The 23794-nt window shown below is 50.7% G+C and overlaps 11 protein-coding genes across 11 annotated transcripts; 8 read left to right on the plus strand and 3 right to left on the minus strand.

The window, feature by feature from the left end:
* Positions 1-1314: 1314 nt before the first annotated feature.
* Positions 1315-2996, plus strand: M438DRAFT_307995 (putative sugar transporter; the record flags this gene model as incomplete). Its single annotated transcript, XM_029902322.1, has 3 exons — positions 1315-2517; positions 2593-2654; positions 2708-2996. Coding segments are annotated over 3 exons (1554 nt in total), but the record flags the coding sequence as incomplete, so codon positions are not given.
* A 362-nt stretch (positions 2997-3358) lies between these two features.
* Positions 3359-4560, minus strand: M438DRAFT_329918 (tartrate dehydrogenase/decarboxylase; the record flags this gene model as incomplete). The annotated part of the gene is made up of 2 exons (XM_029903268.1): positions 3359-3741; positions 3808-4560. The coding sequence occupies 2 exons, from the start codon at positions 4558-4560 to the stop codon at positions 3382-3384; spliced, it is 1113 nt and encodes a 370-aa protein (XP_029754567.1). The 3' UTR covers positions 3359-3381.
* Positions 4561-5022: 462 nt separating this feature from the next.
* Positions 5023-6329, plus strand: M438DRAFT_370231 (glyceraldehyde 3-phosphate dehydrogenase; the record flags this gene model as incomplete). Its single annotated transcript, XM_029908168.1, has 4 exons — positions 5023-5149; positions 5199-5895; positions 5956-6163; positions 6222-6329. Exons 1-4 carry the CDS (start codon positions 5080-5082, stop codon positions 6327-6329), a joined length of 1083 nt encoding a protein of 360 aa, XP_029754568.1. The 5' UTR covers positions 5023-5079.
* A 651-nt stretch (positions 6330-6980) lies between these two features.
* On the plus strand, positions 6981-8529 carry M438DRAFT_360544 (MFS general substrate transporter; the record flags this gene model as incomplete). Its single annotated transcript, XM_029907445.1, has 3 exons — positions 6981-7273; positions 7327-7691; positions 7745-8529. 3 exons carry the CDS (start codon positions 6981-6983, stop codon positions 8527-8529), a joined length of 1443 nt encoding a protein of 480 aa, XP_029754569.1.
* A 1126-nt stretch (positions 8530-9655) lies between these two features.
* Positions 9656-11154, plus strand: M438DRAFT_370232 (uncharacterized protein; the record flags this gene model as incomplete). The annotated part of the gene is made up of 2 exons (XM_029908169.1): positions 9656-10690; positions 10750-11154. The coding sequence occupies exons 1-2, from the start codon at positions 10022-10024 to the stop codon at positions 11152-11154; spliced, it is 1074 nt and encodes a 357-aa protein (XP_029754570.1). The 5' UTR covers positions 9656-10021.
* Positions 11155-11557: 403 nt separating this feature from the next.
* Positions 11558-13065, minus strand: M438DRAFT_350446 (aspartic protease pepB). The gene has a single exon (XM_029906634.1). The coding sequence runs from the start codon at positions 12842-12844 to the stop codon at positions 11663-11665; it is 1182 nt and encodes a 393-aa protein (XP_029754571.1). The 5' UTR covers positions 12845-13065; the 3' UTR covers positions 11558-11662.
* Positions 13066-14269: 1204 nt separating this feature from the next.
* M438DRAFT_350448 (uncharacterized protein) lies at positions 14270-15379 on the minus strand. The gene is made up of 2 exons (XM_029906635.1): positions 14857-15379; positions 14270-14797 (listed from the first exon to the last, which is right to left on the minus strand). Exons 1-2 carry the CDS (start codon positions 15169-15171, stop codon positions 14393-14395), a joined length of 720 nt encoding a protein of 239 aa, XP_029754572.1. The 5' UTR covers positions 15172-15379; the 3' UTR covers positions 14270-14392.
* A 1355-nt stretch (positions 15380-16734) lies between these two features.
* M438DRAFT_350450 (MFS general substrate transporter) lies at positions 16735-17974 on the plus strand. Its single transcript, XM_029906636.1, has one exon. It carries the CDS (start codon positions 16765-16767, stop codon positions 17839-17841), a length of 1077 nt encoding a protein of 358 aa, XP_029754573.1. The 5' UTR covers positions 16735-16764; the 3' UTR covers positions 17842-17974.
* A 423-nt stretch (positions 17975-18397) lies between these two features.
* Positions 18398-19834, plus strand: M438DRAFT_285819 (uncharacterized protein; the record flags this gene model as incomplete). Its single annotated transcript, XM_029901558.1, has 1 exon — positions 18398-19834. One exon carries the CDS (start codon positions 18398-18400, stop codon positions 19832-19834), a length of 1437 nt encoding a protein of 478 aa, XP_029754574.1.
* Positions 19835-20136: 302 nt separating this feature from the next.
* Positions 20137-20832, plus strand: M438DRAFT_285826 (uncharacterized protein; the record flags this gene model as incomplete). Its single annotated transcript, XM_029901559.1, has 1 exon — positions 20137-20832. The coding sequence occupies one exon, from the start codon at positions 20137-20139 to the stop codon at positions 20830-20832; it is 696 nt and encodes a 231-aa protein (XP_029754575.1).
* A 657-nt stretch (positions 20833-21489) lies between these two features.
* M438DRAFT_378930 (DUF1680-domain-containing protein) lies at positions 21490-23690 on the plus strand (the record flags this gene model as incomplete). Its single annotated transcript, XM_029908862.1, has 5 exons — positions 21490-22566; positions 22622-22789; positions 22848-23105; positions 23193-23378; positions 23430-23690. The coding sequence occupies 5 exons, from the start codon at positions 21490-21492 to the stop codon at positions 23688-23690; spliced, it is 1950 nt and encodes a 649-aa protein (XP_029754576.1).
* Positions 23691-23794: the final 104 nt, after the last annotated feature.

Consider the following 23794-nt stretch of genomic DNA (forward strand, 5'->3'; position numbering starts at 1 on the left):
CTGGTATCTTAGGAACAGCTTGGTACATGGGTAGGGATGTCAGATGTTGTGGTGGGAAGAACCACTGCAGGAGACAATCTGGCACTTTTCAAAGTCAGCGAGAACAAAAACATGGAGAGCAAGAGTGACTAACCAAGGATTGAAACGCGGATGGAGCCGTAAGGCAGGCAGAAGAAGACGTGGTTGAGCTCTAATGAGCGGCTCAGTCGAGTTGTACAAGCAGAGCCTAGAGCATGTCTTGTGTGCGAGCCTGAAAGAATACCTCAAAGCTGGGTATAGGCGAATCTCGAAGTTCGGATGGAGTGGAGAGAGTAGGCGACGCTTCGGCGGACCCTCATCAATGTCACGGGAAGCAGAATGAAGCTTGTAGAGACTCGGGCGACAAAGGAATGAGGCGACCGACCGTCGGAGACGAAACGTAGGAGATGGCGGGAGTTTGGCGGATCAGGAGAAGGAATGGAGCGTAAGCACGCATTGTGATGGAGGGTGGTGAGCATGGCAAACATAGATTTGCTTCTGAGAGTAGTGACGAAGCATAAGTTTCCTAAGAAACGCAGAGCAAGAGACTGCCATGATGAGGCCAAGTCCGGACCCTCGAGGGGCTGAATAAAATTGTAGCAATGGCGGCAGAAGGAAAGAGCAACGCGTGTACATGGTGGGAGGAATGAGAGACCTGCGGGTCCACGAAGTGTGTGTGTGCAGATAGTTGTCGGGTTCTCGGTCGTGAATGAACGTATGGTAAATCGTGATTCGTGAAGCCTCGTTGGGGACTGTGAAGCCTAGGTTGGAGGGAAGAGCTCCTGGCTAAGTGGAGAAGAGAAGAGCCCCTGACTGAGTGGTGAGGAGAAGAGAGGAGTTCAAAGATGGGTTGAAATTGGTGAAGAGATGAATAGCTGGAACGTTAGTGGGGTTAGTAATTGGGACGCTTGATCGAGTCCTCAAGCATTCACCGCCATGCTTCGCTGTTAGTTGTTTACGAGAACTCGCCAGACTCCTGCTCGACCATTGTTACACTCCTCACTCAGGAGGATGACGCGCCTCCTATGCGAGACTCAGAGTCGATCGAGCCCTGATGGAACTCTCGGGGGTGTCTACCTCCGTCCCGGAATTTTCTTCCTCCGCAAGAACTTTGAAGTCTATCGTCGTATCCCCCCTACGACCAAAACAAATCCCGCGGGTTTCGGCACACAGCCTGCGGAGACGGTGCTAGAGGCATGATAGTTTCTGGGGGCTCTTCGGGGCCCCAGGATTCCCCATTTATAACCCTCGAGGTTTGTTTGCACCTCTTTTACACTTCCATTATTCTTGACCAACATGACCTTCCAACTGCTTAAGTCTCACGGTGATGCCTTGTTGGTATTCCAGACCATCTTTGTCGTTGCCCCTTCTTTCATCCTATATGGCTACAACTTGTCTGGCCTCGGCGGCCTAGTCAATCTCTCCACATGGGCCTCAACATTCTCTGAGATTGACACAGTCTTCACCACTGGCGCCACCAAGACTCATGATACAACCATCCAAGGTGTTGTCGTCGCTTGCTTTACACTCGGTGCCATCGTTGGTTCCTTCAGCTGCACCTTCTTTGGCGACACCTTTGGTCGGAAGAAGCTGATGTTCAGTGGAGCACTTTTCACGCTCATCGGCACCATTCTCCAAGCCAGTTCGTTTAGTCTGGCGCAGCTTATCCTTGGACGTATCATCCTCGGCAACGGTGTCGGGCAACTGAGCGCCACCGTGCCTGTATGGCAGAGCGAATGCTCGAAGCCGGGAAGTCGAGGCAAACACGTTATCATGGACGGCGTCTTTATGACTGTCGGCTACTTCCTCGAGTCCTGGATCAACCTTGGCTTTTACTTCACCTCTGGTACAACCGAATGGCGCGCTCCGATCGCCATCTCTGCGTTCTTCTCCCTCGTGATCCTTGCTTCTGTTTTCTCATTCCCCGAGTCACCCAGATGGCTGGTCCGAATGAATCGCATCGACGAGGCTCGCTCTGCACTGAGTCGTTACAAAGGTGAAGATGAACAGTCGGATGCTGTCGCTGCAGAGCTCTCTGCGATTGAAGCGGCTTGCGAAGACTTCCAGACGCAAAAAGCAAGCCTGGGCGAGATGTTTACAATGGGTGAAGAGAAACTCGCTTATCGGTTCGGACTCTGCATGTTACTGCAGTTTTTCCAACAGATGTGCGGCTCCAATCTCGTCTCTGTGTACTCGACTATCATCTATCAAGAGAACCTCGGACTGAGCAGCATCACGGCACGAACATTGTCGGGAGGTATGCTCACCTTCAAGCTTCTATCCTGCTCCGTCGCTTTTTGGAGCATCGACAGGCTCGGTCGCCGCGCTTGCTTCATGATCAGTGGCGCTGGTATGGGATCTTGTATGGTAGCGCTCGCAGTGGCAACTTCTTTCAAAGACAACTACGGAGCATCTATCGCAGCCGCCTTCTTCTTGTTCTTATTCTGCTTCTTCACGCCCATCGGATTCTTAGGTGCCAACTTCCTGTACTGCACAGAGGTTAGTTGCTTTCTTCTCATTCCCGTTCTACTTCTTTACGCCTATTGGATTCTTAGGTGCTAACTTCTTATAAAGGTCGCACCCTTGAGACTCCGTTCGTCTATGTCTTCCATCTCCACAGCAAACCATTGGATCTGGTAAGCCTTTTGTTTCGCGCAATGATTGAACAATCACTAACAAATCGTCATAGGAACTTCGTAGTCAACATGGTGACGCCCATCGCAATTCGCACGATTGGTTGGAAATATTATCTCGTCTCCGCATGTATTGGAGCAATCATCCCTGTCGTTGTCTTCTTCTATTTCCCAGAGACAAAAGGTCGCACGCTAGAAGAGTTGGATATCATGTTCAAGCAGGTCCCCTCGATAAGGGAAATCGTTAAGGTCTCGCAGCAGCAGCGAATCATCTACGATGACTATGAAATCCCGAACGGCAAATCTGGGATCGAGATGAAGGAGGATATTGATGACAGTGAGAAGGTCTGAGGGTGATAGATAGCCTAGGTAGAAATGAGATCCAGGTTGCCACATAGGTGAAGCAAGTCACAAGTTCCGCAGCCAACGAGACTCATCCTGCATGATTGAAACTCCCCTGGATACTCTCCCCTGGATACTCAATATGTTGAAACTTGTTGTAGCTGGCATTGCTCAACATTGCGCTCGCTGAGTCTTTCCCTTATAGTCGCACAAACACAATCACAGCAGCATTTTCTGCTGCGGTGGAGGTATGAACAGCCTGTTACATGCACGTCGGAAACATTGAGATTTCTCCAAGGTCACTATCTTTCACGTGAAGATTCAGGAGCTGTAACGATGAACTCGTGACTGGTGTTGGCTATGTAAAGCTGCAATACATGCTGAGTTTTCACGCCTGAACCTTCTTGCTAACGATGTTTTGGATCTCTTCGCAGACTGCAGCAGTAACTTCCTTGGTGTTTGCCTTGCCACCAAGATCCGCAGTCACGATGCCCTTCTCGCATACTTTCTCAACTGCGTCGAGCAGATACTTCGCTGCCTCGGCCTCACCAATCCAGTCGAGCATCTCAGCGGCAGTCCAGAACGTCGCAACAGGATTGGAAATACCCATGCCTGTGATATCAAAAGCAGAACCGTGAATTGGCTCGAACATACTGGGATTCTCGCGGGTGGGATCCAAGTTTGAGGTTGGAGCAATACCAATGGAACCGGCAAGTGCGGCTGCGAGATCAGAAAGGATATCGGCGTGCTGCTCATGGTTAGCTCATGTCAAGAGAGGACACGCGAACGGTAAGAGAATAGATGGAATACTCACCAAGTTAGTGGCGACGATAGTATCCAATGACTCGGGCTTCATGACCATGCGAACAGTCATCGCGTCTACGAGCATCTTGTCGACGGTAACATCAGGGAATTCTTGTGCGACCTCATGGGCGACCTCATCCCACATGACCATGCCGTTTCTCTGAGCGTTACTCTTGGTCACGACGGTCAATAGCTTGCGTGGGCGCTTCTGAGCCGTCTCAAAGGCAAAGCGAATGATGCGCTCGACACCGTGTCTGCTGAAAATAGAAGTCTCGGTCGCGACCTCCCAAGGCTTGCCACGATGGGAACGTCCACCCTGTCCGGCGTATTCACCTTCGCTGTTCTCGCGAACGATGACCCAATCGAGATCACCAGTCGACGCATTGCGAAGAGGTGACTGGGTACCACGGAAGATGCGTGTAGGGCGTACGTTGGCGAACTGCTGGAATGGCTGGAAGATGGCGAGTCTCAATCCCCAAAGAGAGATGTGGTCAGGCACGTCGGGAGCACCGACAGCTCCGAAGAGAATAGCATCGTGTTTCTTCAATTGCTCCAAGCCACCATCGGGGATGTATTTGCCTGTCTTCTTGTAGGTTTCACTGCTCCAATCGTAGTTCACAAAGTCCAGCTTGAAAGTGCCCAGCTTTTGGCTCAACGATTTGAGTACTTCAACTCCAGCTTCAACGACTTCAGGGCCGATGCCATCTGCGGGAATTGTGGCGATGCTGTACGATGAAGTTGCCGGAAGTGCTGAGGGAGACATGGTGGCGGTTGCGTGTGGTGGAGGCGACTGTCTTGAAGGAAGCAGGAATGTCAGGAAACGATTGACTGCTACAGTGAGTTACTGGAAGCAAGAGTAGTATTTCAACCCAGGATTGCGGAACATCAGAAGTCCGGTGAGAGGGGTATCCCGGGACGGTGATCGGACTGCGATGTCCAAATTCTCGACGGACTGAAGATGTCCGTTCCACTCCACTATGCGTGTGACATGTTCAATTACTGTCATTGTATCACGCGAGGTGTGGGTGGCTGCGTTCGACGACAACTCAGATCGATTGCGTTGCGGAGTTTTCATTATCCGCAAAGAAACTTTGCGCCACTTCTCAGGCCGCCAACGGCTGCATCCGAAAACAAGTTAGGATACGGACGTTTATTCATCCACTACTAGCACCCTTGTGGATTATCAGAGATAGTATAAACAGAAGCCAAGTCAAAAGTCGATATCATTTTGACAATACAGGCAACAAATTCCCTCAGCTACTCACCGTTCACACCCTCTGACATGCCTTCGACAATCGCTCATACACCTTGCCCCACGTGTCGCATCGGTATAAATGGGTTTGGGAGAATAGGTGGGAACCAGAGAGCAAACAGCGTTCGGTCTCATCTGACAACTTGCAGGCAGAAACGTCTTTCGAGCTTCGCTACTTCGGTCCGATGTTGTCGTTGTGGCCATCAATCATACCTGCGACTCTATCAAAGATCTAATCTACCTGATCAAATTTGATTCGACCCATGGTACACTTGCCAAACTTTTCGGCTCAGACGTGCAGCTAGATCCACTGCCAAATGGAAATCTGGTCGTCAACGGCAGGGAGATCATCCTCCACTCTCAACGCGACTTGTACAAGCTTGACTGGGCTGCGTCTGGCGTCGACTACGTCGCAGAATGTACTGGTAAATTCAAGACCACCGATCTGGCATCAATCCATACAACACATGGCAAAGCGCGAAAAGTCCTAATCTCCGCCCCAAGTCCCGATGCTCCGACCTTCGTGTTCAAAGTCAATTCGCACGAGTATGACTTGCACAGAAATCTCAGCGTCTTTTCTTGTGCCAGCTGTACGACCAATTGTCTAGCTCCCATTGCAAAGGTCATCGATGACAACTTCGGCATAGCGCAAGGCTTCATGACAACTGTCCATGCATCCACACAGTCGCAACATGTTCTGGATGGTTATAGCAAGAAGAACAAAAGAGCCGGTCGCTCTGTCATGGGTAACATCATCCCAACAACGACAGGTGCTGCTCAAGCCATCAAGATTGTCTTGCCACAGCTGAAGGGAAAGCTGTCAGGTACCTCGATCAGAGTGCCGGTGTAAGTTGACTCAAATTCTTGGAAAGAGAAGTCAGAAATATACTCACACTCTACCACCAGGGCGAATGTCTCCATGGTAGACCTCACCATCAATACTGATACTGTAACTTCCTTGGATGAAATCCTCCGTGCATTGAGACACGCAAGTGAGACCTATCTTTCTGGCGTGCTTTGCGTCACGGATGATGAGGTCGTAAGCTGCGACCTGCTTGGCCATAATAGCAGTGCCATAATTGACAGTAAAGCATCGGTCGAACTCAACTCGAAGGTATGCCTCCTAAAGATATAGCAAATTGCAACAACCACGGGGCTGACGACTGTGCAAGTTTTTCAAAATTATCGCTTGGTACGACAACGAGTGGGCTTATTCGTGTAGATTGCTCGATATGCTTCATATGATGGCTGCCTCTGACGCAGCTGTCGAAGATCCATAGGATAGCTCACGGCAGGCATTGAGCGATCAGAATGGTCTTTCTAGATCTTGTAATGAATTGTTGTCCCATGTCTCAATTGTAGTTACATAGATGAGTTCGTCCTACAACCGACGAATCATCACAATCTCCATCCGATATGAATCGTCACCTGACAGCCGACCTGAATAAGTCACCAGGACACAACGTGTTTGCAGCCATTTTAACCAGGGGGGCCTACCCTCGGGGTCTGATCCATGCTCACGATGGTTCCCTAATCTGCTCGTCTGTCTTTCCCCTTCTTTTGCGCCTGACTCCAGCTGATCCCCACTCCAACGGACTTGGTATTCTCCAGTCTAAGTGTCCACGCGGATGAGCGACAGTCCCCGAGGGCCGGACAAACGATGTCCGGGTAACCCTAATCAACAGCAGCCACAAAAGATTCCAGACCAGCTGAAGGACCCACTCATCACCCCATTGTGTACCTCCACAGTTTAGATCTAGGATGCGGAGATGTCTGGGGTCGTAGGAAGCGGGGATGCAGATCATCTGGTCTTCGTGGCAAAGGTATAAAGTGTATCGAGACGAACCATTCTACTCGATGAAGATCAGACATCAATACTTTCCTCACTACATCATTCATTCTACCCCAGCTCAATATATACAAGTCATACCATGTCTGACGATAAGAAGCATGTGGATGCAGCTCACATCGAGCAGGTCGATGTGCTCAAGGAAAGTCTTGGTCAAGACCTTGACTACTCCGGTGCTGTCAGCAAGTCTGACCCTAAGGAGATTGCTCTCGTCAGGAAACTCGATTTTCGCATCATGCCCACTCTATGGGCAATGTACTTTCTCAACTACCTCGACAGAAACACGATTGCACAGGCTCGACTTGACAACCTTGAGTCGGATCTTGGGCTCGAGGGCAACCAGTATAATACTTGTATCAGCATTCTGTTTGTTGGGTATGTTTTCGATTCTTCAATCCTTGTGCAATCATTCGCTAACTAATGAACAGATACTTGCTCATGCAGATTCCATCTAACATGATCATGTCGACTGGAAAGGTTCCTCCTTCCACTTATATGGGAGTGTGTATGATGGTCTGGGCTGTCGTTTCGGCCTGTACTGCTCTTGTTCACGACTACAAAGGTCTTGTCCTTGTTCGTTTCTTCCTCGGTATCGCCGAAGCTCCGTACTATCCTGGTGCACTCTTCATGCTTTCCCTCTTTTACACTCGAAAAGAGCTTGCAACGCGTCTTGCCATTCTCTACTCCGGCAACATCATCGCTACCTCTGTTTCTGGCTTGATCGCAGTCGCCACTTTCAACACCCTCAGCGACGTCCACGGTATATCCGGTTGGCGCTGGTTGTTCATCATTGGTAGGTCTACAATCAGGCACTTGACAGTAACACAAGAGCTGACAACCGTCCAGAGGGCTCGGTGACCTTCGGTATTGCGATCATCAGTATCATCCTCCTTCCAAACCACCCGCTCAAGACCACCTGGCTCACCCCGGAAGAGCGCGAATTAGCTCACCAACGTATCGTCCGCGATACAGTCGGGATGGAAGAGAACAAAGGAGCTAGAGCCGGCTTCATGCAAGCGATTCGCGACCCTCGCCTTTACCTATTCTGCTTGATGCAGAACCTGCACTTGAGCGCTTGTGGTTTCAACAATTTCTTCCCCACTGTGATTGGAAGTCTCGGATTCAGCCGTACAATCACTTTGGTCTTGACCTGCCCTCCATACCTCGTCTCTGGTGTGGCCGGTGTCGTCGTTGGCTTGACTTCTGGCAAGTTGAATGAGCGAACCTGGCACATCACCCTCTCCATGGGCATCGCAGCGGTCGGGTTCATCATCTCTTGCATCACGCTCAACACTGGTGCCAGATATTTCTCCTGCTTCTTGTTTGCTTCTGGTGCCTATGCCGTCAACTCTGTCATCCTTGGCTGGGTATCTGCGACTCTAGGCCAGACAAGAGAGAAGAAGGCTATCTCACTGTCGATTGTGAATGTCGTTGCAAATGCTTCTTACATCTACACGCCTTATTTGTACCCCAAGACTGATGGCCCAAGATATCTTACCGCCATGTCGGCAAACACTGCGTTTGCTGTCGGGACCATTGCTTGCGCCTGGGGTTTGAGGATCTGGCTCATCCGAACCAACAAGAAGAACAGAGGCGATGGAGTAACATCTGCCCTTGCTTATGCTTACTGATGCTCGGAAAGGGGGGCCTTAGGGCGGTGATCAACGCAGAAGGGGGTGGAAGACATGTTTAGCTAGGCCTCGGGGCAGGGAGGGCTACTTGGCGCTTTTGTCTATCATCTTCACTATATGTTTCAATTTTGTTCTATTGAGTTCCTGGCAGACATATTAGGGGCAATGAGAGTGGGCCCAGCTTGACTGGTATCTTATTTCGAACTCACGTTGCACATCAACACACATAATTTCTCCCAAACCCTGCGGTCGCAACTGCACGCTTGTCTTCCATTACAGACCAAAGTAGTTGATCTAGAGTCATGATAATGACCAGTTTCATCCTCCCTGACAAGAAATGGATGGCTTTGCGAAGGTGGAGAGGCTGAAGCTATTCGCCGTATTCTAGTCGTCAATTTGTGATCATGGAAGACGCTGTTCCGTCGCGTGGGTTTGAGAAGATTTTATTGACGACTGTCGAAGGAGAGCAGCCGGTCTCCGAAACCATTCTCGAACCGGCGATCGTCTCAGAGCAGTGATTCCTGCCTGCGACAGCTTGACGGATCCGAGATGAATACCTTGACCGATGTACAAGGACAAAATCATCTGGGTCGACGTAGAAGTCCTCTCTTCACCCAAGCGATAGGAATACAAGCAGGAACCTCGAATTTTCTTGTGCTAAGTATATCTGTTATTCAGTCGCTACTGCTCTTCGAGAAGGTACAAGGCAACTAAACAAGGCCTTCGTGCACTGTTAGTCCAGACACAAATCCTGCAGCTGCGGTACGGTGTTCAGAAGGCGCAAACCAGGCGTAGGCTCTCCTTCATCAACTAAAACTCTACTTGCGGTTCGCAACCTTCTGCAGGAAGCGCCAGCAGATCAAAGTGGGTGGTTTCGGCGATGCAGGGCAATTTCTCGATGAAGTCAGCTTCGTGCATATTCCGTCCGATCGCAGGAAGTCGGTTCACAGCATGCGATAGGAAATGGTCTTGAGAGTGTCAAAAGTGCTATCGACGAGCGCCTCCATGCTTGATTGCCAAGAGAAGATTGCTGGCGCGATCCGATTTCTGTGAAGGCTGCGCGTATATGGTGTCGTTTGTTCAAAGGCCGAGACTGCGAGACAGAGGCGCGATCTCTGATTGTTCGAGGCTAGGCTTCTTCAGCTGATGCTACTGCAATAATGGACCCTTGCTAAGGATGGGTCGGGCGGACTTGGCTCCGTTGATCCTATTCTCAGTGGGTAGTATCGTACCACCGACCAATCAATCTCATCTGACATTGATGGGAAGTCCCTTTGTAGACGACTAGCGAGAATAACAAATACTCTGGTCATCTTCATCTGTCTCAGTGTCTACAACTCTCTCTCGTTTGTAAGTTCCGCTGTCAGACGTTGAGCCCGGGAGACTCAACGATACACTCTTCGCCATCCCCCTCGCGACCGACACATGTGATCAGAGGAACCATCGCTTTCGACAGAGCAAGGTCACGGCATAGTCGAGCAGGCGGTCAGCCATGAGTACGGTTGGCACAAGGATACGTCGTTCCTCATTTGCGTCATCCACGACAGATGAAGCGGTCGCCGACGACTCTAGTCACGATGCGATGGCTCCAATCATCACCGAAACTGGATTCATCATTCCTGCTTCTGCCCGACCCATCATAGACGCCCTTGCTAGAAAGTCTGGGTCGTTCAAGCTGCATCAGCGAACAGTCATAACTATCGATACGATCACCAAGAGCGATTTGGAAAGCTCACCAGAAGACCCGGAACCCGATATTGAGACAGTTGTGACCTATGCGCCGGTCGACCTCTGCTCAACTCAGCGCTTGTCTTCGTCTCCATACGATTCTATGCCATTCTCCAGTGGAATCAAAGCCAATCACTGCGCAAAACACGTACAGGATGTGCAATTGGCCAATTTAAGCACAGCTCCATGGATGGTTCAAACAGCCTGGATGGCCGAATATGAGATTCCTGAAAGCCCTTCCCGATGGGCGAGTGCTTCATTCATCGGCATTCGCCATAGAGCGCGGCTGATGATTGCAAACGAAGCACCACTAGAATCAATAATCGGACCTACCTCACTGCACAGGCTCCTTGATGACCGCGTTAGAGATCCAGACCTGCAATGGAATGTATCCGACTGGGCGCAAGATTTCATGAGCAATTTTCCACACATGGTATGCATACAAACTATTGCAACCTTTGCTTACGCTTTAATGACATAAAATCCTGGCAGAATATCTCAGATAAAGTCGCATGTTGGGCAATTCTATGGAAGGTCCTTCGATGGCAGACCTTCCAATCAAGAGCGACTTTCGAACAAGTACCCGGATGGTGTCGGCCCAGTCCTTCGGAAATGTTTTGTCCGCACATGCCTATCATCATTTGTCTTGCATGGCCCAAACTGCGTCGTTTCTTCGTCGAACAAGCCAGTAATGCAGACTGGGTGCAAGCTGTTATGGGCAGTATTTCGGTGTCGTGGCCGTATGGCGAAGAGACGGTCTTCAAGACCGAGGCGAATGGCGCCCTGGCGATGAGCGACGCTTTTGAGGCTTGGATCAATGATGGCAGTAACTGGTCATTGAGCGCTGCCTCCGCTAGAGCCATGATTGGTATTGAAGGTAGAGCGCGTGTAAGATGAATGAAGCATTGATGGTGATGTTTCGAGAGAAAACTGTAAACTCCCATCATAAGCTTTTGTGCAATTCAGATTTATGAATTTCGAAAGTTGTGCTCCAATGCGGGTGACATCCTTTGGGATCAACGTGGGGAGATCTGCCATGCATAAGATAGAGTTGCCGACCACAGATCCAGGGTCTTTTCTCCGTTCGTAGAACCACGGGCAAGCAGGAATTGAATGAAGATCTCGTTGGATCGCATTGCCGTGCCGTCGGCTCCGGATTTTGGGATTGACCTGTAGCCATACCCAAAAGATAAACTAGAACAAAAAGAGAGGGGAAACAAGATTGGTTCGAACAAAAGCTGCAATTGCGTTTTGGTTGTATGGAAAGATATACACTACTTTTCCATCTCGTCTCACCTCACTTCCATTCATCTCATCATCATGCTTTGTTGAGAAAGCAATCCCTTCCACCAACTAAATCGCTGCAAACAATGCCAGCCGTTAGATCATAAAAGTCATATCACGCTTACTGAGAAGCGAAACCAAGCTGAGGAGTCGAGTTCTCCATGGAGAAGACAACGAACTGAGCCTTGAGGAAGATGTCACCGAAAATGGAGAAGCCGATGCCAGAGTTGGATTGGATACCACCGTAGCACTGAGTGGAGGTGACCTGAGCATAGTTGATGTAGCTGCCGGGAACGACGAACTTCTTGCCACCAATGACGGCGGAGAAGCTGGGGAGAGTGGCAGAGCAGGAGAAGATGTAACCACCCTGAGTGTCGTCGTACTTGGCACCAGAGACCTTGGCGTAGTAGGCGTTGACAATGGCGTCGGGGAGAAGCATGAGGGTGGTGCCGGTGTCAGCAATGGCGGAGTAAGAGCTAGAAACAGTGGCACCGCTGCCGATGGAGTAGCCGGTGGTAGTGAATTGCCAGAAACCGTTGGCAGTGTTTACGGGGACGTAGGTAATGGCACCAGTGTACTTGGAGGTGTCAATGTAACCGAAGTCGTAAGAACCGGGGCCACCCTTCTTCAGGTCGACGGTGAAGAGCTTGCGAGCAAGAGTGCTCTTGACCGAGTCGAAGAAGGTGGTCTGCTGGTCAGGGCTGACGGTGTTGATGGACGAGAAGGCAAGTCCAAGAAGACCATCGTTGTCAGTGTCCTGCTGGAACTGGGCGGAGATGGAGGTGGCAGCCTCAACAGCCTGGGAAGTGGCAGTGACACCACCGACAACGACCTTGTCGGCGTAGACCTGGCCAGAAGCACCAGAACCATCACCGTAGCTGATTCTCCAAGACTCGCCAGTGAGCTTGCGGCCGGTGGCGGTGTTATAGACGGCGTGGCCCGTTCTCTGGGAAGAAGCCTGGAGAGTGGAGAAGACCCAGAGATCAGAAGAACCAGTGTCGAAGTCGAGGTTCAAGGTGGTGCCACCGACAGAGACGGGGCAGAGGTACTCAGAGTCACCGTTGTAAGAGTTGGCAGTGACGGAACCACTCTGCTGAGCAGCGGCGGCAGCAGCCTGAACGACAGTGGGGGGAGTACCGTTGTACTTGTGGATGGCCTTGGAAAGAGCGAGAGGAGGAGCTGCGACCTTGGTGTTGCCGGTAGAGACCTGAGGGACAGAGAACTTGATGTTGGCTCTGGGCTCAATGGGCGAGGCAACAGCCACAGCCGCAACAGCAGCGAGGGCAGCGAGAGTTTGCTGCATGATGGAAGATGGAAGAGATGAGAAGAGGAAGTGAGTGAGTGATGATGATGATTGTTCTTGTCGAGGAGAAGGACCTCGTTATATATCGTGGCCATCTCAAGCATCTCATGGTGTTGCTCGGCTCAAGTGCGAGCAGTGGTCGCCTCCTGAGTCCCGCTCGGTCTTGTGAAGATGGTTGCATACCTTGAACGGCCAATGGTGTTGTAGAAAGACGCTTTCCGAGGTTACGGACGAAAGAATAGACGGAAGATGTATGCAGTATTCAACCGCAGCTGCCTTTCCCGTCCTAATCAACGGATTAGCTTCAACGCACAATATTCAAGAACAGGGCAAATAGTAGAATGATAGGCAGATCGACAGACCAAGACTCGGTTGTTCAGTGCGTAGTCGCTTAAACTGCATGTGGCCGGTGTGCTAAGAGCATTGAAGCTATATGCTTGTGCTTGCTAAGGTCATGTAAGCTCAGACTAACAACCGTGGCATGCAGGTCCGTGAGCGTGGTTGCTCGTATGGATTGTGGGGATCTGTAGATCTATCAGTAGATACCAGGCCGAATTCGGAAGCTGGCAATGTTTCAGCGCGTGCACCCTTTTGAGCGCCTCATGTTTTCTGGCCTCGGTATCTTTGTCGGAGTGCTTTCAACTAGCATCTTGTGAAAGTCCGAAGGCTGATAGGTCACCCCCTGATCAAGCGAGGTTGAGCGCAGTGTCGACACTATCCAATCAAAGAAGCGAAAACACGAGCTGGCAATCGCCGCCATATGCAAGAGATGTCTTGTGTAAAGAGTGCGGCCCGCCATGTTGTGACTATCGACAATTGCGCCATCCCCGCACCTTCTCGAATCATGGAAGAAGGGGCGACGTGCGACGGAGGATGGATGAGTGGCGGTCGAGTGCCGGAGCGCGACTCCCAATCTTGACGAGTGCGGTGCAGCAACGGCAGGACCCCTCGGAAGCGTTGGCTCGCCACACTCCGAACGCGCTGTCGACGGTTGCCCTGCAAAGTTCAGCGTTTATGATCACCTCTTTATTCAGGTATCGACAATAAACTCTCACGCCATGATCATGACAGATGGCACCTCAGGGCATGTCGGAGAGTTTCTCTAGAGCGGTGATCTCTTGTGCAAGCAGCTGTGATAACCGAGATGAGGCCGTGTAAATGAAAAAGCTTATCACATTGCGGGCCAGACCGTGATTCCGCCATGACCTTGCGCACGCAAGGAACGCATGACTATCAAACAGTCCAGTTCATGCAAGCCTGTTCATATCGAGGTGAAAGTCAAAGGCCAATCGTCTGAGCATCATGTGCTTCCCAGAATGGCAGGAGCTCGACACGCTCGATATCACGCACGGTTGGGCATACAAGTCCAACGCCTCGTGTGCGAGGTTACTGAGAGTAGTTGAGCACGACATGGATGGCGCGTGGGGGTTTCCGATGAACAATAGTAGCAGATAGCATTCTACGCGACTTGTGGGACGAGGGTGCGGATAAAGAGAAGTAATCATTAGGTAATTTTGCTCTCGTTAGTTTCGTGCAGAGTCAAGACAATCAAGCAGTGAAGGACTGAGCCTTGATGATGACAACATCCTTGAGAGGCTTGTCGCCGTTGTTGGTCTGAACGCTTCCAATCTTCTGAACGACATCCATACCATCGACAACCTGGCCAAAGACGGTGTGCTTGTTGTTGAGATGGGGAGTGGGAGCGAGGCAGATGAAGAACTGACTGCCGTTGGTGGCAGGGCCGCTGTTGGCCATGGACAGGACACCGGCACCCGTGTGCTTGAGCTCGGGGTGGAACTCGTCCTCGAACTTGCCGCCCCAGAGAGATTTACCACCAGTGCCGTTGCCGAACTCATAGTCGCCGCCTTGCAGCATGAATCCGGGAATGATACGGTGGAAGATGACGTTGTTGTACTTGCCAGCATCGGCGAGGCCTGCGAAGTTCTCACATGTCTGTATTGAGTCGTGCGTCAGAGTCTGTCGCATGGTTGCAGCTGACGCGGAAAACTCACCTTGGGGGCCTTGTCGCTGTAGAGGGCGATGGTGATGTTGCCGTAGTTGGTCTCGAGCAGAACACCGGCGGGAGGGCCCTTGGAGGAGGGTGCGCCGGTGGTGGAAGCTGCGGCAGGAGTGCTGTGCTGAGGTGGAGGGGCCGAAGAGGTTGTCGTGGCTGCCGTGTTTCGCTCGGCCGTCGTGTGCGAAGGGCTGGTCGACGACGACGACGTGTCGGACTTGTCGTGCTTGAAGATCTTCTTGAGCTTGTCCATTGTGCTGGGTCGGTCTTCTGGGCGGTATGATTTGGGAGGAGTGTTGGCTGCGTGGAGCATGAGTGATGGTTTGAAGATGGTGAGAGGAAAGCGCTGGGAAGCACAGGAGCTTGCTACGTCATTGTGGCAGTGAACTCAATCCGCTGCATGACGATTGTCATGGCCGGTTCCTTGAATTTGCGAACCGCTCTCACAACGACTTGCAGTACGTCTCGATAATGGCCTGATGCTTCCTCTTCATGATTAGAAGACTCGGAACTCGAAGGAAACAAAGATCCTTCTTTGCTCCAGCTTCTTTCAGGGTTGCGTTCGCCGCACTGACAAGGGCCCGGTCGATCTCCCGTGTGAGCTTGGCCAAGTTCCTCTCCGCTCCGCTCCTCCCCGCCCGCTCCACTCCGCTTGGCAGGAAATCCACGTTGCAGTTCCCGTGACCCTGTTCATTTCGCTATTAACTTTTTCCTCTGCCATCCAAAATCCTGAGTCGTATATAGAAGCACGAAGTACTGCAGCAGATGTAGTGTTGATTCCTTTCTACTTCCTTAGACCTGTTTGACGCAGAACAGCACGATTTCGTGGAAAATGTTCCGTGTCGGCCAAAATCTGCGTTTGCAATTTGTCTCGAATTGCATTTCACATCAAATGCACTTCTAAGCATCGAACAAAGCACAATCGCTTAAGTTTAGGCCGCCTCCATAAGTCTGAGCAGGGAAATCCTGCTCCTGTATCCATACAAAATCCATTCAAGACCAAGTGCATGTTGAAGACTGACCCAAAAGCGCACTCGTGAAAAAACCATCCGAAGCCCCGGTGCCAAATTCCGTTCGAACTTAGCTAACTCCGCAATCTGCGAAAATTCCATCGTCATCTACGCGCTAACTTGCCGATTTCCGCGTTGCCGCATCAGATTCGCACCATTTTCGCGGGGTCGCAGCTCCCTCACCTTCAGATTCTGGTGAAAACTGTACCCGGCTACCGGTCTCAGGATGTGACGGCAACTGTCCTTGGGAAGGGCGCGGAGTCGATTATTCAGCTCCATCATGCCTTTTCTCCTTGCCTTCTCCTCCATCTCCCTCCTCACCGTGTTTTGGCCACAACTTACCACATCACAACAACATGGAACGGCTTGAACGTCTTCTTTCCCGACCGACGGCAAAGCCATACAAGTCAAGAGACATCGAGGCCTCCGAAGAACCATGGCTCAATGAAGACGGCCTGCTTGATTTTTCTCCTGACGATATCGAAAACCCGAAGAACTGGTCCAAGGCTCGCAGATGGTACATCACCGTGGCATCCGTCATTCTCGTCGTCAACGCAACATTCGCCTCATCAAGTCCTTCTGGAACGCTTGAAGGAATCTCGCGAGATCTCCATGTCTCTACTGAGGCTGCCGGACTGGTAGTCACTCTCTTCCTTCTTGGATACTGCGCTGGTCCGCTCGTCTTTGCCCCACTGTCCGAGTTTTACGGTCGCAGATGGATCTTCTACATCACCTTCACTCTCTACCTGGCATTCAACTTTTTGTGTGCTTTCACACCCAACTTTGGCGGTCTTTTGGTCGGTCGCTTCTTGACTGGTACCTTTGCCAGTTCGTCGCTTTCCAATGCGCCCGGTGTCTTGGCCGATATTTGGGGTCCGATCGAGCGCGGAAATGCCATGGCTGCCTTTTCTATGATGACGTTTGTCGGTCCAGCTCTCGGACCTGTCATTTCTGGTTTCTTGGAATTGAAGGAGAACTGGCGCTGGTGTTTCTATGTTCTCCTCTGGCTGGGTGGTGCCACCGAGATCTTAATGTTCACCATTCCCGAGACACTCCCATCGATTGTTCTCCAGAACAAGGCACGGAGAATCAGAGCCTTGAAGATTCCTGGATATGAAAACATCAAGGCGCCTGTTGAGGTCACTGACAGGACACTCGCTTCAATGTTTGCTGTTTCCTTAACTCGCCCTTGGAAGATCTTGGTCGATCCCATCTCTTTCGCAGTCGCCGTCTACCTTGCCGTCGTCTACGCGCTGCTGTACATGCTTTTCACCATTTACCCCATTGTCTTCCAACAAAAGCGAGGCTGGAACTCGGGAGTTGGGGAGCTTCCGCTTATCGGCACTGCAGTCGGTGCCGTTATTGGCGGCTGCATCATCTTCGCCAACTCCGCTCGCGACAGGAAGAAGCTGCTCGCTGGTCACAAGGCAGTTCCTGAAGATCGTCTTCCAGTCGCAATGATTGGCGGTGTCATGTTCCCAATCACCATGTTCTGGTTCGCCTGGACTGGAAACTTCAATAGCGTACACTGGATCGTGCCCACCATCGCCGGCGTCTTCCTTTCCACCTCCATCTTGCTGATCTTTGTCGCCTACCTCAACTACCTCACGGACACATATCTCATGTACGCAGCAAGTGCATTGGCAGCCAACACCGTCGCACGTTCAGCCGCTGGTGCTGCCGCTCCACTGTTTACTCAATACATGTTCGACGCTCTCGGTGTTGGTGGTGGTGGTTCGCTCATTGCTGGAATTGCTTGCTTGCTCGCACCCATTCCGTTCATCTTCTACAAGTATGGAGGTCCCATACGCGAGAAGTCAAAGTTCGCGCCGACATCGACCAAGACTACAGAGAAACCGAAGGAGCAGATTCCAGCAGAAAACGAAAATCACAGCAACAGCGACACAGATGTCTCTCGCGCTCCGTCGCACACCATGGAAGAAATCAAGCCCGAGAACAGCGAGACGCCATGAGTGCGTGCGTAATGTATATACCCCAGAATTCATCCTCATCTTTTTACTTCACCAATTGATTATCCCGCACAACGGCCGTGATCATCGCTCAGGATTTCTTGCAAAGAGATGTTGCCAACAGAACACGTTCATCAGCACTGACCTCTAATTACTCAACCATAGTGGACATACACTCCGGTTCCAGAGCAACCACTGCGTCGGGGTTCGTTTGTGGATTCTTGCCTATTGCGACACACGCGAGTCTGGGGATGGCCAAAGCTTGACCTTCGAGGGTCCACTCCTCATGAAGTTGCAATATAGCAGCGCTTGTTACTTGACACTAAAGAGTGAGAAGCCAACTCGTTGAGGATCCTTCGCGATTCTGACCTCTGAGTCCGTGTCAGGTCGGTTATTTTCGACAATATACATAAGCGGCTGATTTCAACATGTTCTTTGTACCTGACTTCACCCACTGTCTATTACCAGTCATCAAAGCTCAAATTTGACACACATCATGGACACCATCATTCCATCCGCTGATACAGCCTTTGGCCGTTCAGATGGTATATTGAAGTCGATGAGCACCGTGGTGACCGAAATCATCGACAGTATCGACATCGATAGCCCGCCAGCACACGCCTTGGCCCTTTCCAACATGGAGCAAGCAAATCCTCGTGGTTACACACGGCCTATGTTCTTCTTCGAGACTCCTCACGGTGTTGATCAGATGAGAGTTGTTCAGATCTTCCGCAAAGCCCTTGAGCCAACCCTACAAGCCATTCCTTCCCTTGCTTGCGAGATTGTGCCGGTCGATGATGGAAAGTCACCCACTGGAAGAGTCGCTCTCAAACACGGAGGATTTGGCTCCTTGATTGTCAACGACCTCCGAGGAAAACACTTGTCCTATGAGGAACTGCGCAAGCAAAAGTTCCCTCAATCTCGACTCGAATCTGGCGTACTTTGCGCTCGTGGTGTCTTCCCCATGCCTGGCGAAAGGCAGCCAACGTTCATTCCCCAGCTCAACATCATCAACGGAGGCTTCATCCTAGCCTTCTGCACTCATCACACAACTTATGACGCGCAAGCTATCAACGAGATTCTTCGAGTTTGGGCCCAAAATTGCCGACATATCCAAGATACGGCCGTCACAAGATGTAGCAGCCTTCCTGCCGAACAGTTCGAGAGATCTGCTCACATCAACAGTGGTGAGCCAACAGCAGCAATGGGCCGTCCCGAGCATCATCCTGAGTTCATTGTCGCACCATTTCAACTATCGTGGCCCGAAACGGCTTTTAGAGATACACACAGACAACGCGTTTACCGTCTTTCTCCCAAAGCGCTCGCCGAACTCAAGAATGACTGCACTGAGCCTGGAGATTCTTGGATCTCAACCAACGACGCAGCCACTGCATTGATCTGGCGCTCTGTCATTCGCGCTCAAGCCGACTTTGATCAACTTCCTGAGGATGCAATGTCTCATCATATCGTTGTTGTCGACCTTCGTCTTCGCTCTGATCCTCCTCTGTCGAAGCAATATCCTGGATGTCCCATGAATTACGCCCGCCCAGGTATGAATATTCGGGATCTCTGCAGCTCAACCAGCCTCGCTCCTCTGGCACGTGCAATCAGGAACAAAGTCGACAAGCGCACACCCGAATACACGAAATCTCTTATCACACTTCTCAACAACATCCCTGGCTATGGCCAAGTTGCTTGGACATCGTTCCCCTCCCTCCTCACAACTGATTGTATGACAAGCACGTGGTACAAGCTTGACCTGTTGGACCTGAATTGGGGTCCTGCTATTGGCCAGATCGAGCGTGTGAGGTATCCAACCGGTGGTCTCTTCAATGGCTTGAGCATGATCTATCCGCAGATCACTAGAGGCAAACAAGAAGATCTAGGTATGGAGATTGCAATTGGCATGGAAAAGCAGCATTTCGAGAAGTTGGACAATGATCCGATTTGGTGCAAGTATGCAGAGACGACTGATCCTGGGTATGATTGTATGTAAACACAGCATGGCACTTGTCATCGAAGTCCTCATGGACGAGCGCCCTCATATTCTGTTCCCCTGGTTCGCTCAAAATGATCATTTCGAATTGTCAATGGTGCCTTGGTCAAGCTTACGACGACACACGAACGAAATGTGCGGTGACCCAATCCGGTCTTTCCCGAGCTTCTTCCGCAACCCGCATTTCCACAAACACAACAACTTACTTCCTTTCCTTCCTTATCAATACCGAAAAACACCTCCAACTCAACTTTTCCAGATCTCTCAGCCTTGCAACCTTGCGACAAAGATACTCACAGACCATGTCAGCGCCAGTTCCGCAAACCACAAACTTCGCCGTCAAAACAAAACGCTTGATCTTGCTACCAACTCCTCTAGCCATAGACAATGAAGCGTATAGATCTCTCTATGCCTCTCTGCACCGCATGCCAGAATTCACAACCATGGCTTTCGGCGAATCCTGGGGAACCAAAGATTGGACCACCTCTTCCGTACGAGAAATCATCGTCCGCGAAGTCGCCAGATCTTGGAAGGTCAGAGGGATGGGCGATTTCGCCATCGGTCTACGCTCCGAACACCAGAACCTCGAAAATGATGATGATGTCAGAGAACATGGATTCAAGATTGTAGAGGCGGAGGTGCAGAGGCTGGAGGACGTGCGATGGATAGGCTATGTGGGGATCAGGGATGCGACTACCACATCTATGCTTAATGAGCTCACTGCTGTTCCTTCGATTCGTGGATGGCAAGAGATGGTTGAGCTACGGTATGGATTTCACCCGGATGCTTGGGGTAAAGGGTTTGGAACTGAAGCGGCAAAGGCGGTTATGGGCTGGGGACAGCAAGAAAAGGGAGTACAGAGGTTTATTGCTGAGACTGAGAGAGAAAACAAGGGTAGTGGAGGCGTGCTGGGCAAGTTAGGGTTCACGGAGATCGATGAGAGGACAGAGATTGTCTGGGGCATGGAGGGTACGAAGGAGTGGGAGAGAGGAATCTGAACGAATGGGAAGAAGAATTGTCCCGTCAAAAAAGTCTAGTTGTCCAACTTCCGTAATGTCCTGTCCCAGACGCAAGAGAGAGCTGCAAATGCTCGATTGCTTCGAAAGTGAAGGCGGGAAGGCAAGAACGCATGAGTGGTAGTCAAAGAACGAGACGGAAAAGCGAAAGAGCTTGATTGCCAAGCGAGGATACAGGTCTGTGCTTCTTGCGACTGACCCAGGCAAAATCAAATCTCACCAACATCACCGTCTTTTGTCGATTCTTTCCACTCCCTGATAAGAGCGAGCAACATATTCATTGCGAGCTCTGCTTTTCCGAGCCATGCGACGTCCTCTGCAACGAGCCCAAATGCTCGCCTGTCACCCACCGGAGGTCCCGGACCTCCAACATGAACATTGCGGGGTACCCGTCTCTCGCCTCCCTTGAAACTTGCCGGGACTCGACTTTCAAGTTGCGTTTCTATGTCGAAAAGGCACATGATATATCAGAACGGCGGACGGCCCACCGGAGGAATAAGATGCTCGCCTTATTGACACCGGAGGCCATGGGCATGTCATTGTCATCATACTCCTATTAATGCACCATCAAGTTGACACCTGCTTTCCTTTCTGCGTACCTTATCCTTTGAAGTTGTATATCATCTTTGTATCTCAGATATGGCTTACCCTCAGACCTCGTTCATTCATACCTCCCTCACGCCAGACACTTTGCTTGGGCAGCGTCGGCAAGCTGTTTCAGTAAACACTTTACAGTACCAGCTCGATGTACTCAAAAAGACTGGCCGCTACGACGCTTTCAAGTTGAAATGGCACCCAGTCTACGACCGCGCCCCAGAGGTCTGGCCAATTCCTGACCACCTTTTCTGGGACTCCGACGTTGCCAAGTGGATCGAAGGTGCTTGCTATTTCTTACAGCAGCAGTCGATGCCAGCTATTGCAAAGGCAGTCGACGAGTTGGTCGACATGATTCGATCGGCCCAGCAGCCTGATGGCTACCTTAATATTCACTATACTGTCGTTGATCCTGGGAATCGCTTTACGAATCTGAAGGACATGCATGAGCTATACAACTGTGGACATTTGATTGAGGCTGCTCTAGCACACCAAGCGCTTTGCCGAAACGATCAATTACTGAGTCCTATCTGTTCATATGTGGACCTCTTGTGCAAGATCTTTGGACCTGGACCGGATCAGACGCATGGCTACCCTGGTCACCCTGAGATTGAGCTTGCTCTTCTCCGACTCTACGACCGTACCAAGACTGAGCGTTATTTGTCGCTAGCAAAATACTTCATCACAGAACGAGGCAATGCGACTGGTTGTGACGGAAGACACTACTTCGATGTTGAGGCGGAGAAGCGCGGAGCAGATCCCAATATGAAGCCTGCCTTTTACCCTGAGCCTCGTTCTCTATGGTATCATCAAGCGCACAAGCCCATTGCTGAACAGACTACTATCGAAGGTCATTCTGTTCGTGCCATGTACCTTTTGACAAGCGTTGCGGATCTGTTACGTCTTGAGCAAAGCCACCATGATTTGGAAGCCGCAACGTACAGACTCTGGAACAACATGGTCAACCAGAAGATGTATTCAACAGGAGGTATAGGGGCAATGAAACAGTGGGAAGGCTTTGGATTGGATTACTTTCTTCCGCAAGGAACATCTGAAGGAGGTTGCTACTCCGAAACCTGCGCAGCAATCGGTGTTATGATGCTGGCCCAGAGAATGCTGCAAGTATGTGTCAATTCGAGACTAGAACGACGTGTAGCTCGACTGACTATCGTCATAGATTGATCTGGACCGGAAATTCACCGACATCATGGAACTTTGCTTGTACAATGCCGTCCTAACTGCAATGTCTACGGATGGCAAGAAATTTACATACATCAATCAGTTGGCGTCAAGCGACAAAGACCTTTCTCAGCGAGATGATTGGTTCACTGTAGCATGCTGTCCGGTAAAAATTTCCCAGAGCCAACATTTTAGCATCAAACTAACCATGCTTGTGGAAACAGCCAAACATGTTGCGCTTGCTAGGAACTATTGGCGGATACATCTGGACTTACAACGCCATGGCGGAATACAGATCTGCGCATATAGACGTACATCTTTATGTAGGCGCTAAGCTCACATTCGACTGTGGCAGCGACATTGTGGAACTCCAGCAGGAGACCAATTGGCCTTCTTCGGGAGACGTCAAGTTCAGCTTGCGCTCCAAGTCAGCAAAAGTCGACATTCGATTGAGAATTCCTGGTTGGGCAGAGTCTTGGAAGGTACGAAGACTGCTCTTGTGATTCCCATGAATACCATGCTGACAAAGCCAGATCACACCCGAATGTGCTGATGCTGAAATGGAAAAGGGCTATTTGAGGATTCGCTCGAACTGGCTCGAAAAGAACCCGGACTTCACGCTTTCAATACCACTCAAGCCTCGTTTGCTGCTGTCACATCCCTTGACTAATCAGAACACCCTGACAATTGCTAGAGGACCTGTGGTATACTGTGTTGAGGATGTTGACAACGCTTGGGTCGACGATCATTTCGAGGTGAGTGCTCTTGATTTCAGTCGTACCGTTTGATCATTGACACTATTACAGAGCGTTCTATTGAGCGCAGAATGCAAGATCACGGAGGAAGAGGTGCATGACCCAAAATCAGGGATTTCGTACGTCGCTCTCAACGTCACCAAAGGAGCTTCTATCTTGGACACTGAAGCTTTCGAGGAGACACCGTTTTTGACCAACGACAAGTTGAGCAAAGGGAAACCACTACAAGAGCTGAAATTCGTTCCATACTACTCCAGAGCCAATCGTGGTGGCAAAGGACATATGCGTGTAGGATTGAAGAAGACTGATTGATGTGTAGCGGTTTGCGCACAGCATCTTCGTGTCTCCCTCTTTGCTGGCTGTAAAGGTCGCCACATGTAGCCATTATGCCAATTCACTTTTGGTTTTCATATTCT

This window comes from Aureobasidium pullulans (genome assembly GCF_000721785.1).
Source record: "Aureobasidium pullulans EXF-150 unplaced genomic scaffold scaffold_54, whole genome shotgun sequence".
NCBI lineage: Eukaryota > Fungi > Ascomycota > Dothideomycetes > Dothideales > Saccotheciaceae > Aureobasidium > Aureobasidium pullulans.

Bases quoted from the DNA above. Each gene is read 5' to 3' on its own strand.
- M438DRAFT_350446 (XM_029906634.1), bottom strand. From the start codon at position 12,844: ATGCAGCAAACTCTCGCTGCCCTCGCTGCTGTTGCGGCTGTGGCTGTT.
- M438DRAFT_350450 (XM_029906636.1), top strand. From the start codon at position 16,765: ATGGCTGCCTTTTCTATGATGACGTTTGTCGGTCCAGCTCTCGGACCT.
- M438DRAFT_350448 (XM_029906635.1), bottom strand. From the start codon at position 15,171: ATGCTCCACGCAGCCAACACTCCTCCCAAATCATACCGCCCAGAAGAC. The intron at 14,798-14,856 runs GTGAGTTTTCCG...GACTCAATACAG, and splicing joins ACAGCGACAAGGCCCCCAAG to ACATGTGAGAACTTCGCAGG.